Below are 16,007 nucleotides of genomic sequence, written 5' to 3' on the forward strand. Positions count from 1 at the left end.
GATCAAGATTTTTCAGTATGAAAGTTTACAAATTAATGGGACTGACGGGCATACCCAACATAAATACTTAAAAAATTATATTTTATCAAACAAGCAGATTGATTTCAAAACTTAGATATTTATGCCTAGTAACAAAACAGCGCCTATGAACTACTTGGACAGGAGAGGAAACCCTGCCGCCACTAAAACTAATTGATCAACAAATGAATACACATTATCAAATCCATATAATCACATCAAATCTTTACTTTATAAGGCAAGGGTGCAACCTTTTTTGGGGGAAACACAAGTACTGCCAAACAAAATTTAGAACTATTTATGATCCTGTAAAACTTATATAATGTGTAGAATCAAAATATTTGTAAATACACCCTTGAGCTGAGTTTATTTACGTTCACTGTAGCTTAGTCAAGTTTAATTGAGTTTAGTCTACTTTGGTCCCGATGAGAGTATAAGCATATATTTTTAACGACCATGGACATTGTTAATTTTTTATTGTTTAATTGAAAAATAAATATGTGTCTTCACCACATATACGTATATATAAGTAGTCACTAAACAAATATACAAAATATCTCAAATAAAACTTTAAGATAAAATTATTTCCCACAAAATTTAATCGTATGAAGTCTATTAATTAAGCCTATTAATTTAATATTATATTAGACTTCTCATATTTATAAGAGCTCTAAGTAAGACATTTATATAATTACTAATATTATTTATTCATTATAAAAGAATTAATTAATTCATGAAATATTTAATATGTATTATTACAAACATATGTTTCTATATATTAGTCATTACAAATATTTTACATAATATTTCTTTGCAAACGATACCATGAATCAGCATGTTAAATCTGTTACTTTTCACAAACTTGTGACAATGGCAGTGACTGTAAGTTCCTGGTACATTAGCTATGCGATACATTCTTTACTGAGCTGAACATTGTTGAATTACAACTTTTTCCCAGAAAATGTCTGGTTTCGTGGTAGAGAAACAAGTGTTCTTGAAGCTGAGGTAATTTCTTATAACATATTTAGTTATTCTCCATATGAAAGATCCTGTGATTTGTCTATATTTAAAATTTTAAAATTCAACTCTTTTTTGCTGTATACTTTACAATTTCAATTTAATAAAAATCTTTAAAATATAAAACCTTTTAATACATATAAATATACTTTTTCTAATATACATATATGTATATTATTTTTATTTCATTACAAATTCCTCATATTACAAATAAATAACTTTATTTATGGTTAGAAATTTTAAAAAACATTATCTATTACTTCATATGTACTCAACATATTCATTAAAACTAATAGTATTTAAACAATATTCTATTATTCAATTTATAATATAAATAATAATAAGTCTTTCACAGTCTGATGGCCGAGAATATCTCAGATCAGTTCCTAAGAAGTGGTTTTATTGGGTTCAAGTTTAACATTGTTGCCTTTGATGATTTCCACCTACTGCAATTTAATAAGTTTGCTGTTGCATTAACAATATCAATGAATTCAATGGATTCAAGACTAGGAAATATAGGCTTCATACTGTCTTTCACTAAAGAAATCGGACTTAGAGTAACACTCTAATCCTAATAAGAAGCACAGCACAATAGATCTTTTAGATCACAGTGTAATATCCCTTTTTTACAACAATAATAATAATATTGCATTATGTGTGTATAAATATTAAATAAAGTATATGTATGTTAATATTGTTATTAAAAATAGAAAGAGTACACAGTTACATTTGAGAACTGTTGTCTTATCTCCAGAGAAATCCTTTAAAACGAACCAGAACAAATTAAGGTAATTGTTGAAAATAACAAAACCTTTTGAACTTACACTTTATATTGCATTCGTTTTCGGTTTAATGTAAAAGGATATATATATATATATACTATATTCAAGAAGAAAATTACTATTAGAAAGGTATTAACTAATTAGCTAGATTTTTTATATTAGAACAGAATTAGTTACGACTTTGATTTCATAAACATTTGTGTGGATTACTTACATAAAACGAAATATTTTTTATAAACTTATTACAAAAATAATTTTTTTTTTAATTTATTTTCATTAGAATATTTATTACAATTTAATTTAAAATAATATTCCGCACTGAGTAAGAAATCAAATAAACTTCGAAACATTGGTGATATTTATATAGATAACTATATAAAATAAAAATAAAAAGTAGTTTGTAAGTTTTTTTATTTAAAGATTCGGAGAAGCATTTTTCAAAAAAAAAAAATTAATTTTATATCAACAAATATTAGTTTTTTGTTTTAAATAAAATAAAAGTCGATGGTTCCTAGCAGCTTATAAAATTATTGAAATTTAAATTAAAACGGAAAAGAAAAAGAAATAGTTACATAAAAATTATATTAAAAATTATTCATTAAAAACTAAATAAAAAATTTAATATTTTATATATTAAGAACTATATTCGATTTTTTACGAACCTTTCAGACATCCGAGATTTGTGTAATTTTTGTAAAGCAAATAAAAATCCAATTGCTATTATCCAAAATTATTTTTAAAATTATTTCTTTCTAGAATTTCGCCGTTAAATGTTAAGATATTTTGTTTTTAATTTACTATTTTGTTTTTAATTTTTTTTTGATTATTTTTTAATATAATTTGAAATTTACACACTAGTAAAATGCAATTTAATTAATAAATTGGCAAAATTTTAAGCGGCACATTTTCTTTTCTGGTCTTGCACATTTTTTAAAAAATAATTTTTTTTCATAAATATTTTTTATTTGCTTTTAGAATTATAATATTTTTTTATTAAAATTTTGAATTAGTAAATTAAACAGGCAAAGAAATTGAGTTTTAATTATTGAATTTTGAAATTTTTATATACATTTAAAAGCTTTTTTTTTCGCTATGATATATATTATATATATGTATATATCAATATGTACATGTATATATAGTAAAAGCTTAAGTTGATAAGAGAATTTTACAAAGTTATTTATTTTATTTTTTATGAAGTCACAACCTTTGCAAAAATTTATTTTTAGTAAAAGTATTTGAATTTTAGTAAAAAAAAACGCATAATTTTGATTTCAGAAATTAACAAAAATTTTGCAGTATTTAGCAGATTAACAATTTTTTTTGTTTAGAAAGAATTCTATAATTTTGGTTTTTTAAAATTTTTTTGCCACAGTTTTTACCATTTTTTTTTTTTGTGAAAAATTTTAACAAATTTCTTTAAAAATTCTAATAATTTAGTTTTTATTAAATTTTAAATTTTGTTGTCACAGTTTTTACTATTTTTTTTTAAATGTTTTTCAAATAATAAATTTATTTTTTTTTAGACTCAATTTTTTATATACATATACCGTAATGCATTTCTTTAATGAATTAATTTTTAATGTAACAAATAATATTTTTATGTTCTAAGTTTTTTTTTTATTAATTTTTGTATTAAGCATATCTCATTTAGATTATTATAGATTTAAAAATATTTATTTTAAAAATTTTATTTAAATTAATTTGTGTTTTTGTTGACACGTTTCTTTTTATATAAAAAAAATTTTTTTTTGCTAATGATAATTGTTATACATATAAATTTGTTTATATATATAAAGGCACTTTTAAGGCACTAAATTGTTGAAATAATTTTTTTCTTTTGCTTTTTAATTTAAATTTATGACACTTTATTTTTAAAAATTATTTCAAATAATTAATATTGAAATATTTTTTTGGAAAATAATTCTGCGAATATTTCTGTTACACATTTTTCTTTGAGATAATTTTTTTACATTTATTCTGAGTTCCACAAAAAAGTAATGTATCCGCACGCGTCGTTCCCGCTCGATCGTTTGTTGTATATGAATCTGCTGTATATCATCACAAATTTGTAACTAACGTTTGTTGTTTTTTTTTTTGCGTTTTTTTGGTTTTAGTGTTTCTTATTTTTGCAAACGAGAGTAAATGGGTTAAGAGTACTAAACTTAAGCACAATAACAACAACAGTAACAACAACAACAGCAGCAAAAATTTTATAATCAAAACGAAGCCAACAAGAGCGCACAATAAAAACTAAATTAAAACCGATCAGTTCATGTGAACAACAACAACTGCCTGATTTGACTTTGCCTGCATGTAAGAAAACACCATAAATTCACAAACTAATTTAGTTTTTTTTATTGGTTGGTTAGCAAAAAAAATATATGAAAATGCGATCAGTAAAGTTAAATAGGAAAAAAAATTTTTTTTTGCAAAGTAATGATCCAGTACAAGTTAAAAAATAGTAGAGACGATCAATGATCGAAGCGAATTGACGCGACGACGCAACGGTACCACCACCAACCAACTAAAAGCACAGCCACGAACTGAATTGCCAAAAACCTTGATACCGATCATTGAAAAGCAAAAAAAAAAAAGAAAACAACGCAAAAAAAATTAGCAGCGCAAAAAAATTGCCAGCGTCCAAAAGAGCCAAAAGCAGCTAACATAGATTGACGAAGTTAGTTGTGCGGCAGGCGGTAGTTTTACGTTTACGTACCCACACTTACAAACGAACACATAAAAACCAAAACCAAATTCAAAATATGTGCAAAAAATTAAAAAAAAAGAAAAGAATAATAACAAAACTCAAACACATCAAAAAGTGTCTATAGAAATATACTGGTGATTATATGTAAAGAAGCAAAATACAACAATCAAAAAATAAAAATGTAAAGAGAAATATGGCAAAAAAAAAAATCAAAAAAAAAAATTTGCCAACAAAATTATAACATGTATATGAACGGGAGTAATAGACGCAAACGTCAACGCAAACGTAAACGCAGCCGTAACCACAGATAAATTCAAAATCGCTGTCGTCGTATACATTAACGCCAATACTGAAACGCAAACATTGGCGTAGACAACGACTACGCAGCTGACAAATCGTCTGTTACGAATAAACTTTGCCGCGCTATACGTCATTATGATCTGCTAAATATTTGCCATGTTCGTTTGTCTGTTAGTTTGTTTGGCTGTGTATTTATCTCTGTATAGTTTGTCGGTTGATTTGTCTTTTAGTGGCGCATTTCAGCAGCGTTAGCTGCGCGCCAACCAAACGATCAGCTCCCTTAAAGTGGCGTAAAGTAAGTAAAATAAAAAAGAAATTTAAAAAAAATTTGAGAATAAAAAACGCAAAACCAAACGACCGACTGACTGACTGATCTTCATAATGTTGTTAGATGTGCCAAAGCATTTGATGTTGTTGTTGTTGGTACTGCGAATTTTTGCTGCTCTTGTATTTGTTACCTTATGTGTACTCAGTTTTCTATGTATTTATGATACGACGACGACGACGACTACAGCAACGTTGTCGTAATTTTTTATAATAACAATATTAAAAAGAAACAAAAATTTTTTATACAAAATAAAAATTCAAAAAAACAAAAAAAAACAACTCATATGAAACATTTAAACTGGGCGAAGCAAACCATAAAAAACTTTGCAAATTTTTTAGTTAGTTTTTTGTTGTTTTTGGTTTTCGATTTTTTTTTGGCAAATGTTGCTGTTTGAAGGTCAACTTTACGACCCATAAGCGTAAGTGAATACTGTTCTGTTTGTTGTTGTTGTTGTTATTATTTATTTTGCTTGTATTGTTAACTTATAATTTTAAAACACAAATTTTTTGCTTAATATTTTTGGCAGTTTTTTCCTATATAAAAATATTGAGGTATTTAGTATTTTGTTAATTTTACAAAAATATTGTTAGTATGTGTAGGGCCAAATTTTTTTGCACACAAATACATTGACGCAAACTTGCACACATAAAAGCATATGCGCGAATTTTATAATTGTAAGTTCTGGTATGTTTTTTTTTGTTCGTTTTTGATTATTTTTAGTAGTCATTTTTTTTATTTATTTTTTATTGCAAATGTTTCTTCTTCGTTTTATATAACAGATCATTTTAATTGGTTAAAATATACTTTTCTTAGATATATTTTATGGCAAATATTTGGCAATACACGTTTTATTGCTTAGCATTAGAATTGATAGAGTTTAATTTAGCGTAACGTCGTAAAATTTCGGTTTTTTAATGGACTTTATTACTTTTACAGATGTTCTCTATGACGTCTGTGCAAGATTATGGGTGTCAGTCGTTGAAATATAGCCGAAAATGGAACACGCATTACATACACAGATGCTGCCGAGTCAGGAAACAGAAATTAAATTAAATTGAATTAATGGAAGGGTGTGGGGTAAGTATTTTACTAATTTTACTTTATCTTAACATATATGAGAGTTTGATCTTAACCTATTAAGCTTCAATGGAAGCTATATCCAAATCAAAATTGATATGAATATTTTTTGCTAATATATCAAATAATATGATTATTAGTTACATACTAATCTTTTCTTTTCTTTTGTTCTATTTTTAAATACAACGTCTACGGTGTTCCTAAGCTCTTTGTGGAAAATGAAAGCATCATCGATTAAGTTATTTAAGTTCCGATTCTACACCACGGAAGTACTCTCCTTCCTCTCCCACCGGTAACCAAACAAAGGACAAGTGTTTCTACTACAACAACACTAATAACTTAATTACATATATTAATTGCAACAAATGAGTATTTGCAATCGTAAGTAGCTAGGTATTTTCATTACCCAGAGTGACTTCGACTGACAAGGGTAGTTATTCCAAATTTATATAAAAAATATATCAAAAAATGTATATGTGTATTATTCTATAAGCTTTTTAGCAACAGGAGCATCAAAATTTTAAAATTTAAATAAAAACTCTTTTAGATGATGCACTTTGCTTTTGTAAAGACTGCTGAGGGAAAGCGTAATATGAATTGTGATTACTAACACTAGAAAGAATGTAGAAGGTTTCCTTGAAAACAAGGAAATTGACTATATAATGAAATATTATCTCGCATAAGATTGTAATCAAAGTGAGACTTGGAATTTTTTCTAGATGTCCAAATTGTCACACGAAATTTCGCACTAAAGTTTAGTATTAGCATTTCTGTCACCAGAGCAGATTAAAAACTCTTTTCTAGATTTAGTTCTAGACTTTATTCACAAAGCTTTAAGGGGCTTTGTTTGATCAATAGTGAAACTGGTACAATAGGTCTCTTCTGGCCGCAGTACCGGCTGTTGGGCAATTTTCACGACTACTCTTTAATAATTAGCACTAGCATTTATTTCGCGCGAAAAATTGCCACTCTATAACTCCATTCAACAAAATTTTATACAAAGTCAAATTTTTGTGGATATTTTTTTTTAAAATAATTTCAAAAAGAACAATCTACAATCTTAAACTTTTATAGAACATACTTTTTATACGGATTCTAATATCAATAAATATAAATGAATGTTAGCAGTATCCCTAACAAAAAATAAGATGAACATTATTTGTCAATTGTTCTCTTATTGTATAGGGATCGTCTTTCAAAAACCACTACCTACTTCTCTACATTTCTACATTCTTAGTACATAAGCACTTTAATATCAAAAGAGTTTATAACATCCCTGTTACATATGGAAACAGTTTTTGTTAGTAACTTGTCCACTTTTTCATTCCTTTTCCCTGTTTTAAGTGGTTTTCGTCTAATAGCATGATTATTGCTTTAATTCACTTAATAACTATTTTTAAAGTTCGAGAGTTAATAGCAGTTCTAAATTTATTTTTATTAATAACTATTATCCAATTATTAATAATAAATTATTTTTATACTCATTATTTTACTGATATTCTGTGAATTCTGTTAATAATATATTTTTATTGATTTCTCAAATTACATCGCACGAGATTGATCAATGATCGCCGTAGTCACACTTTGTGTGCTTTATTCATTTACTGTAGAAATTACCTGATTTTTTTTATGTATTATTCACACACCTTATTCCACAAAACTTATATTTATCAATGTAATTATCACTTAATTTATTAAAGAAGTTATATATTTTTTTAAACTAATGTTCTAGAATTGCAAATTTTTTAAATTTTATCAAACAAGAAAAAAAAATATTAGCAATAGCAATTAGAAATATATTACAGCACAGCATTACACCTCGTGCCGCTTAGAATTGAACTGAACGCACACGTTTATAGCGGGGCAAGTAAAATTCTTTTGATTACGAAGTACTACATAGCAGCAGCAGCAGTAGTAGCAGCAGCAACAGCAGCAGCAACAAGGCAACTATACCAACAACAACATGAATATACAATAACAAATTGCTAAATAAACAGACGAAAAATATGTTCTGCAAACTGAAAGCAACAAAAAAATGGCAAACGTTTACGGCATTTGAGAGATCAAATTATAGTAAATAATGAAAGAGAGTGCACGACATAAAAAAATCGTCGTTTTCATGGTTGTTGTTGCATTCGTCGTACAAGCAAAAATATAATAATTTTATCTCTCCTTAGAGTGTAAAAAATAAAATTAAATTGTATAAAGCCAAATGGTGAGAAATAAAAAACAAAACAGCACTATAGTAATGCGAAAATTAGGACACAATCAACAACAACGCATTGTATTACGAAGCAACAACACCAATAACAACAACAACAGCAGAACAGCAAAACATCACTACACAACAGCCAGCAATGAAACACAAGAGCATTATCAACAAACGTTAAGTGGCGGCGGACAACGCGAATATGTGTGCAAAAATTTTACACGAAAAAAGAACAACAATGACAACAACAAAATTTGCCATTAGAAAGCAAAACGGAGTGAGCAAAAAGCTTGGAGTAGGCAGAGCAAAATGCTAATATGTATATGTTTTTCTTTTTTTGCAAATAATTTGTATTTAACCAGAAAGAGCACAAGAATATGTAAAGAGTAGCAATAGCACAAGCGACGACAGAAATGAGCATGACTGAAAGAGCTTACAGAACATGCGAGCAGCATAGAATTATTTGAAACGCAAATTTTGCGGAAGATCATGGTGAACAAAAAAAAAACAAACTTAAGCTTGTGTGTATTCATTTATCTGAGTGCAGCCAAACATGAAAGTGAAAATTATGGCCAACGTTTATTATCTTAACATATATTATTTAACAGTGAATTATAAATAATATTAGATATTTTGTTATGTGATAATTATCAGTAAAATTTATTAATAATTAATTATTAATTAATTTTTAAACAATCATTACTTGTACTGGTAATGTGAGATATACATGTTCTAACCTATTACAGTAAAAGCCATTCTATTTCCGATTTAAAACTCCAGCTACGGTTAATCAAAATATTGTACCTCTTGTTCTTCCCTAAGAACCTCATTGTTTATTATTATAGTCCTATAACCCATTGCACCATCTTTTAGAACATGAGTAAGTAAAGTTCATCTATTGCATGTCTATTTCTTGTTGACGCTCTCCAATTGCTCTCCAAAAATGTGTTTAAACATTGTAACTCTTGTTCTTCCCTAAGAACTCCATTTTTCATTATTATAATCCATTGCACTATCTTTTAATACATACATAAGTAATCTTCATCTATTGTATGTATATTTCTTGCTGACACTCTCCAATTGCTCATTCACAATATTTTAACATCGTTCCAAAGTACAACGATCCATACCTTTCTTGTTGAACTACTTTTGCGTGTTCACAGGATAAAGCATCTGAGTACTTTCTGTTATTTCTTGCTGTCGTTATTTAATTGTATGCGCGCGGTGTTCTCATATCTTTCCAAAGTACATTGATCCAACTTATTCCTGGTCATCTATTTTTTTGTTTTCAGAGTATTTCACATTTGAATGTCATCTGTTGATTTCTTTTTGTAGATTATATATTAGTAGATTATATTCTACCTTTTGAGAGTCGGTCCAGCTTAGATTTATAGCGTCTTCTGTATATAATCTGCACTTGAACTGAAGTAATTGTGCTTGGAAGCTTTTTCCGCAAGAATATAATAACTTTGTTGACCTACTTTGTTGTTTGACCTACTAATTCTTTGTGTTTCTATGTCACTTTGATAAAATAGAATAGAATAGAAGTTAGTTTTAGAAAATTATGTTATAAATGGCTAGTGATAAAAGTACTGCGTTACATATTCTCAGTTTATTTTTTTTTAGATACTGTATTAAAAATTACAATTAAATTAAGTTAATATTTATAAACGTGTCCATGTTTCATAATTATTTTGTTGTCACCTTAAATGAAGAACGAGCCGCGGAGTACATATTGTATTCAAATCAGTTGGTCTCGACATAACCACTTTGGATTATCACAATAATGATGACATGTTAGAGTATTGGTTAAGAGCTACTGATCTATCAATGTCTACGATAAAGAAGACAAAACACAACAATGAAACACTTTACCACCGACTGTGATGCTAAGGAAGAAGTAGACTAGTACCGCAAAGATTTATTAAGTCTTTACTAAGTCGGTACTTTTATACTTTCTTTTGCTTTGGAGTTTAGGTGTAACGGTTAAGTGCTTTGATTTTATAGCATCCAGCGCATTGGTAGCTATTTACTACCGATCTATCAATGTCTATGATAAAAGAACAACAGAATTACCTGTTCAATATCGTGAAGAATAGAATAGAGAAATGAGTTCCTGGTTTATGAGTGACTGTGATGTCTTGATTAAGTCTGTAACTTTTGTATTTCATGTACATGTTTAATATCCTGAAGAATAGAACACATTATTTAGGAGTTGCTGGTTTATCAGTGACTGTTATGTCTTCACTAAGTCTGTAACTTTTGTTTTTAATGTACATTACAAGATAGGCATGAGTGATAGGTACATACTTACTATACTTCACTAACTAATTACTTTCTGAAATCCGGTCCATTAAACTTTATGGTTATATCTAAAATTGGTGTCATTATTTTTATTGCTAATTTATTATTTATTGATTCTGTTTTTTCCTATTAGGCGAAAAAAAGTTAATTTCGCAAGTATTCAAATCAGCTAAGCTGGCTGATTGGCATCTAAAATCCATAATCCAAAATCTAAATTAGTTCGATTGTTAGTCATTAATTTGGTTTCTGGTGGTTACTAGTGGTTTCTTGTGGAGTTGTTGCCTTTCGGCTTACATTTACATAAACCTACATACGATTTTTGGAAGGGCGTGTTCACATTTAAAACTTTTTGATCGAAACAAAATATTTTATGAATGTTTTGCTAATGATTCGATTTGCCTCTAAAAATTTTCGCAAATTCGAATTCATGCAAAATCCGCGATTAAAAAATTTGTGCGATTCGAAGGTTTGTGCCTCGAAGCGTTGTGCTTTATGAGCGAATATGCTAATCGCGGTATCTATGGGATACTCGCATTCGGTTTTATGCTTTGTGTATCTATTAAAGCGGCTAATAAATATATTGTGTTAAGGTAGTAAAATAACTCATTTACAAGCGCTTTTGTGTTTTAGTTTTTTGCCATTTAATGACGTGCATAAATAATAAAATTTATATTTTTAGTTGCCTGCTTCGCACTGCTGTTTGATTTTATTAGCTAATTTTTTAGTTTAAATGACGTTATTAATTTTAAATAAAGTAAAATCTATCTAACTAGTAACTATGTTCCTTTTAGAGTGTTGGAGAAAACCTTGACACACTGTATTAGTTGCATTTCAGCGTATCAATATAAAACGTACTTAGTTAAAACTAGACAGAAAAAACAAAAAAAAAAACAAAATATTAAAAAACTATATAAATGTATATATATTAAATACAAATAAATATAGAAAATAAAAACAAAAACAAAAATCAAACTAACTGCAAAAATTCAACAAAATAAAACTTACAAAACCTCATTGCAATAAGCGTGAGAACCAATAAAATCAGCGGTTTTCGTTCGTATGAAAAAAGTATCTAGATACGGGCATGTGTGTAACTGCAATTGCATAAGTGCCGGTGTATTTGTGTGTAAAACCCATGTAAACGTTTTACAACGTTTAGCGTTAAACACACCTTCCCTTTTAGATTTGCTATGAAAAGATACAAAAGCAAAAACCTAACAACAAAAAACATTGCTAATTCCAGTCCCAATGTCAATTTGGCACGGCGCTTGGCTTTGGCTCGGCTAGGCTGTTTGGCATTTCGTGTTGCCTCAATATTTGTGGTATTGAAATTGGCTCGGAGTTAGATATTTTTATGTTGCGAAAAATCCACTTGTAGGCAACATCACAACATCACAACATCATAACATCGGCGTTAACAGTGTGAACACCGCTCAAGCGCTTCGCCCGTGTGGCACGTAATGTACGCAGAACCTTGCTCCGACAGTTGGTCCATATTTGGCGGCGGTGTTAATTGCAAGTACAAATGCCTCAAATGCTGAAGTTTCCAGCTTAGTTTTAGGTTTTCGCTTAATTGGAAAAATATAAATCAAGACAGATATTTTATATTAAACACATTTTTATTTTTTGTTCAAAAATTCTAAATTAATTGGCAACGGAGTAAAAAGTTCAGGGTCGCGGTAGCAGGTAGAAACTCTATTACTTTAATTAATGTGTAACATGAATTTATATGTAAAAATTGTTTTTTATTTCTATTTAAACAAGTTTTTAAATATATCTAATTTTTTGAAAATTTGCACAAAAAAAACTACTTTTTATAACATTAGCAAGTTGACCCCAAGCATTTATAGTAACAGCTCCAAATTTGGCAACGTATTAGGTAGTACAGTTTTCTAAGAGAAACTGGATATATCCAAACAACTTAGGACGAAATGAAGTATATGTGGTCAATTAACATATGTCATTTCGATGGTCAGTTGGTTGTTAGTGACTATAATTTTAAAGCTGTTAAGGATCTACGAAGTTAAGGTCTAAGAAGAATCATTACAAATATGTAAGACTAGATGCCAATAAGCTAAGAAAGCAACTGAGGTATAGAGCTATTTCTCGGCCGAAAAGATTTACGCTCTAAAGGTTACCTATGCCACTAGAAAGGTTAAAGGTTACATAAGGCTAAAAAAGCAAATAGATTTAGAGCTCTACGAATTGGCGATGAATTCCACTTTCGAATGAACCACTAGCACTATGATTTTTATAATGATTTTGACAATATAAGCAGAGTGTAAATCCATGTTTTGGTGAATCATACCGAGAGGATTAATGATGGCTCTCCATCAAAAAAATATTTGGAGCAATAGTTAAAGAGGGTTTATGCATGGGATGATCATGTGTACAGCGAAGCCATAAAGTTGAGGTAGCACTGACCGGACTTGATGTACGTAACAGGAGAAGGTGTGAATGAAGCAAAGACATCTGGAGAGAAGTGTTAAGTCAGGCTCAACCCAGAAATAGGTTTTGTATGAAACTTAATGTACGAAACAGGAAAAGTATGAACCGAACAGAAATGCCTGAAGGGGAATATTTATTTAAAGTGAATTTCGAAAGCAGGTTGTTAGGGCAACTAAATAAGTTAAACATTGCCTTGAAGTTGATAACACGTTGAATATAAAATTTAGTTGTTCTAGCGATCTATTCTATTTATGTTTATTGTCTTTATAGAAAACCTAAGGGTTTAAAATCAATTCCAACATTTAATAAAGTAAAGCATACTTTTGAAGGAGTGTAGGTCTTCAGTGTGTTTAATCAGCGTTGCATAAGCAATTTAACGGAACATAAGGGCATCACCATCTTGACTTTTCCGCAACTGGGATAAGGTATTGGAAGAGAAATTCAATTTTTTAGCCTTTATTTTTAACCGAGAGTAACTCAGCTGCTAATCCAACTTAATATTAATTTCTCTATGGAGGTTATTAATGACATTGTTAGATCTTTCATATTTAAAATAGGTCACCATAAGTAGGCAATATCTATGTTGTTAATCCTTTCTATCTTCTATGTAGTTTTTCTATACAGGAAGATTTCAATCTAGTTTTCTCATGTGTTACAAATGTGTTTGTCTAGCTTATCCAGATTGTAACTGATACCTCTGTAACCACGAACCTAGAGATAAGAGTAAGTTTTCAATTCAGTTTTTATTAATTGGGCGCAATAAATTATATACAATATCAGAACTAAAAGGTGTGTCATGGTAATTAGTTCCTATACGCCCATTTACATCAAATAGAAAATAATGAGCATTTTTTTTTGTATCAATAGACAATAACTCACTTGTTTTAAAAATGTTTGAGACTTTTATTAAAATTTTTCTTATTAGCAGACCAAGTACTTATAATACTATTGTCTTCTATTACTGCAGAGTCCTCTTTATGAATATTAAATAGATTTACTCTTCCAAAAATTTTCTATGAGGTCTTCCTGTGTCATATGCTTAGAGAAAATTTTCAATTTAAATTTTACGGACACTAAAGATTTACTTTTACATTAGGCCAATAAATCATCCACCTAATGGATACTTTCTAACTAGTACCAAATTTTGACAACGAAACCAATAAAAGTCCTCAATACATAACTCAATGGTACATTAGCGAATAACTGTAAGACCGTAAATTTTCCATCTATTATCTTTTTTTTTGTAATTACAAGATATAATTTTGACACTTCAATTGAGTAGAAATTTTTTTCTTTTTGTTTTTGTAGGCCAGGTGAATGTACTTGTTCGCTTACATGTGTTGATCATTATTTTCAAGAATTGGGCTTACAGCAGCTATGTACCGTACCCGTTGTTGTTGTTGCTGTTGTTGTTGTTGCTTTAATAAATGATTTTTTTTCTTCGTGCAGTACTTAATTTTCGCGTGCGTAGGTTTCATCCATTCAAACAACATCCATTGAACTCAATGAGTACTGAGTACTTTCCGCACGAAAGATATAGAAATATAGTTTCGACTTTTTTGTTTTTTTTTTGTACTGTACTTTTCAGTTATGAGCTTTCCCTTGTTGTGCAAATATGCCTTCAGTCACTGCATTGCCCCGCAGTCTTCTCTGCTTCAACGCTTACAACTTGCGTTACCATCACACATTACATGCCACATTCGATCCACTTCAATATCTTTTTTTTTTTTTTTATTTTTTTACTAATAATTTTTTTTTTGTTTGGCATTCAATTTGCGCGATTTTTATAGTTTTTAGGTTTTTTTTTTTTCATATGATTTTGCTTTACTGTTTGTTTTGCGGGGTGGGAGAGTATGTTGGTTAGGTTTTTTCATTTATTTTTTTATTTTGTGGATTATTACAAGCGGCGTGAGTAGTACGCATCTGTCAGATACTCGTGCTCGTATTCGTACTTGTGTTGTAGTTGCGTTAGGTACTTACATGTGCGCCACTTATGAGCACTTTACAACGGTATTTATTGTGTTTTTTCATTTTTTTTTTCTATTTTTATTTTTATTTTTACTTTTATTTTGATTTCTATTATATGATTTTTTTACTACTAGATTTTTTTTTGGATTGTTTTCACGTAAGTGTTTTATATTTTAAAATATTTTTACCATACATTTTCTATCTGAATGATCATACTGTAATACTGTTATTCGTAGACACGTACGCTTTCATGTAAAGATATTGCATAGAGTGTAGGAGTTGTTCTTGGCAGAGTGAGAAGCGAAGTGAAGTTAAGTAGCTTAGGAAGTGATTGACCAAAATGTTAGTCTTAATAAGCGATTGCTTATTGTGGTTCAAGTGATTCACATAACTCATTCCAAAATTAATAGATGACTAAGGAAAACGAGTGTAAAGCGAATTTAAGGAGACCGTGTGCCCAGTAGACAATAAAGATTTAATAATAAAAATAATAAATAAAATATTTATAATACGAGTAATAAATAAAATATTTATAATAATAAATAAAATATTTACACTGACGTGTTTGACAGAATTTTTTCGGGGCAGTAATTTTTCTTTCTCATTTTTAGTGCTTCTAACAAGCACCTTGAATAAGGTTTAACAATAAAAATTTATGTACTTGTTCGCTTATAAGTGTTGTTAATTATTTTCATAATTTATATTAATAATTATAACTTGTGAGTGATATTATTTGCATTCAAAATTTTTATGAACTCATGAGCATTAAAATAGATTGATTTAAAATTGCTTTCTTATTTTAAAAATTTGAATACTTATTCTGTTTAAATGCTATTAACTAGCACT

General features: G+C 28.7%; 1 protein-coding gene across 5 annotated transcripts in view; it reads right to left on the minus strand.

The window, feature by feature from the left end:
• The window catches only part of LOC119685464 (sex determination protein fruitless-like), a 421,971-nt gene that overhangs the window by 64,727 nt on the left and 341,237 nt on the right, over nucleotides 1-16,007 (minus strand). For 4 of the 5 annotated variants that reach the window (XM_038099749.1, XM_038099748.1, XM_038099745.1 and 1 more), the window contains exon 1: nucleotides 2,480-2,561. The exons of the other annotated variant lie outside the window; for it this stretch is intronic. In XM_038099749.1, coding sequence (XP_037955677.1) covers nucleotides 2,480-2,490 — 11 coding nt within the window. In that variant the 5' untranslated portion in view covers nucleotides 2,491-2,561. Of the gene's footprint in view, nucleotides 1-2,479; nucleotides 2,562-16,007 lie in introns of those variants that run through there. 5 annotated transcript variants of the gene reach the window in all.

This window comes from Teleopsis dalmanni, chromosome 2, assembly GCF_002237135.1.
Source record: "Teleopsis dalmanni isolate 2A chromosome 2, ASM223713v2, whole genome shotgun sequence".
Taxonomy (NCBI): Eukaryota; Metazoa; Arthropoda; class Insecta; order Diptera; family Diopsidae; genus Teleopsis; species Teleopsis dalmanni.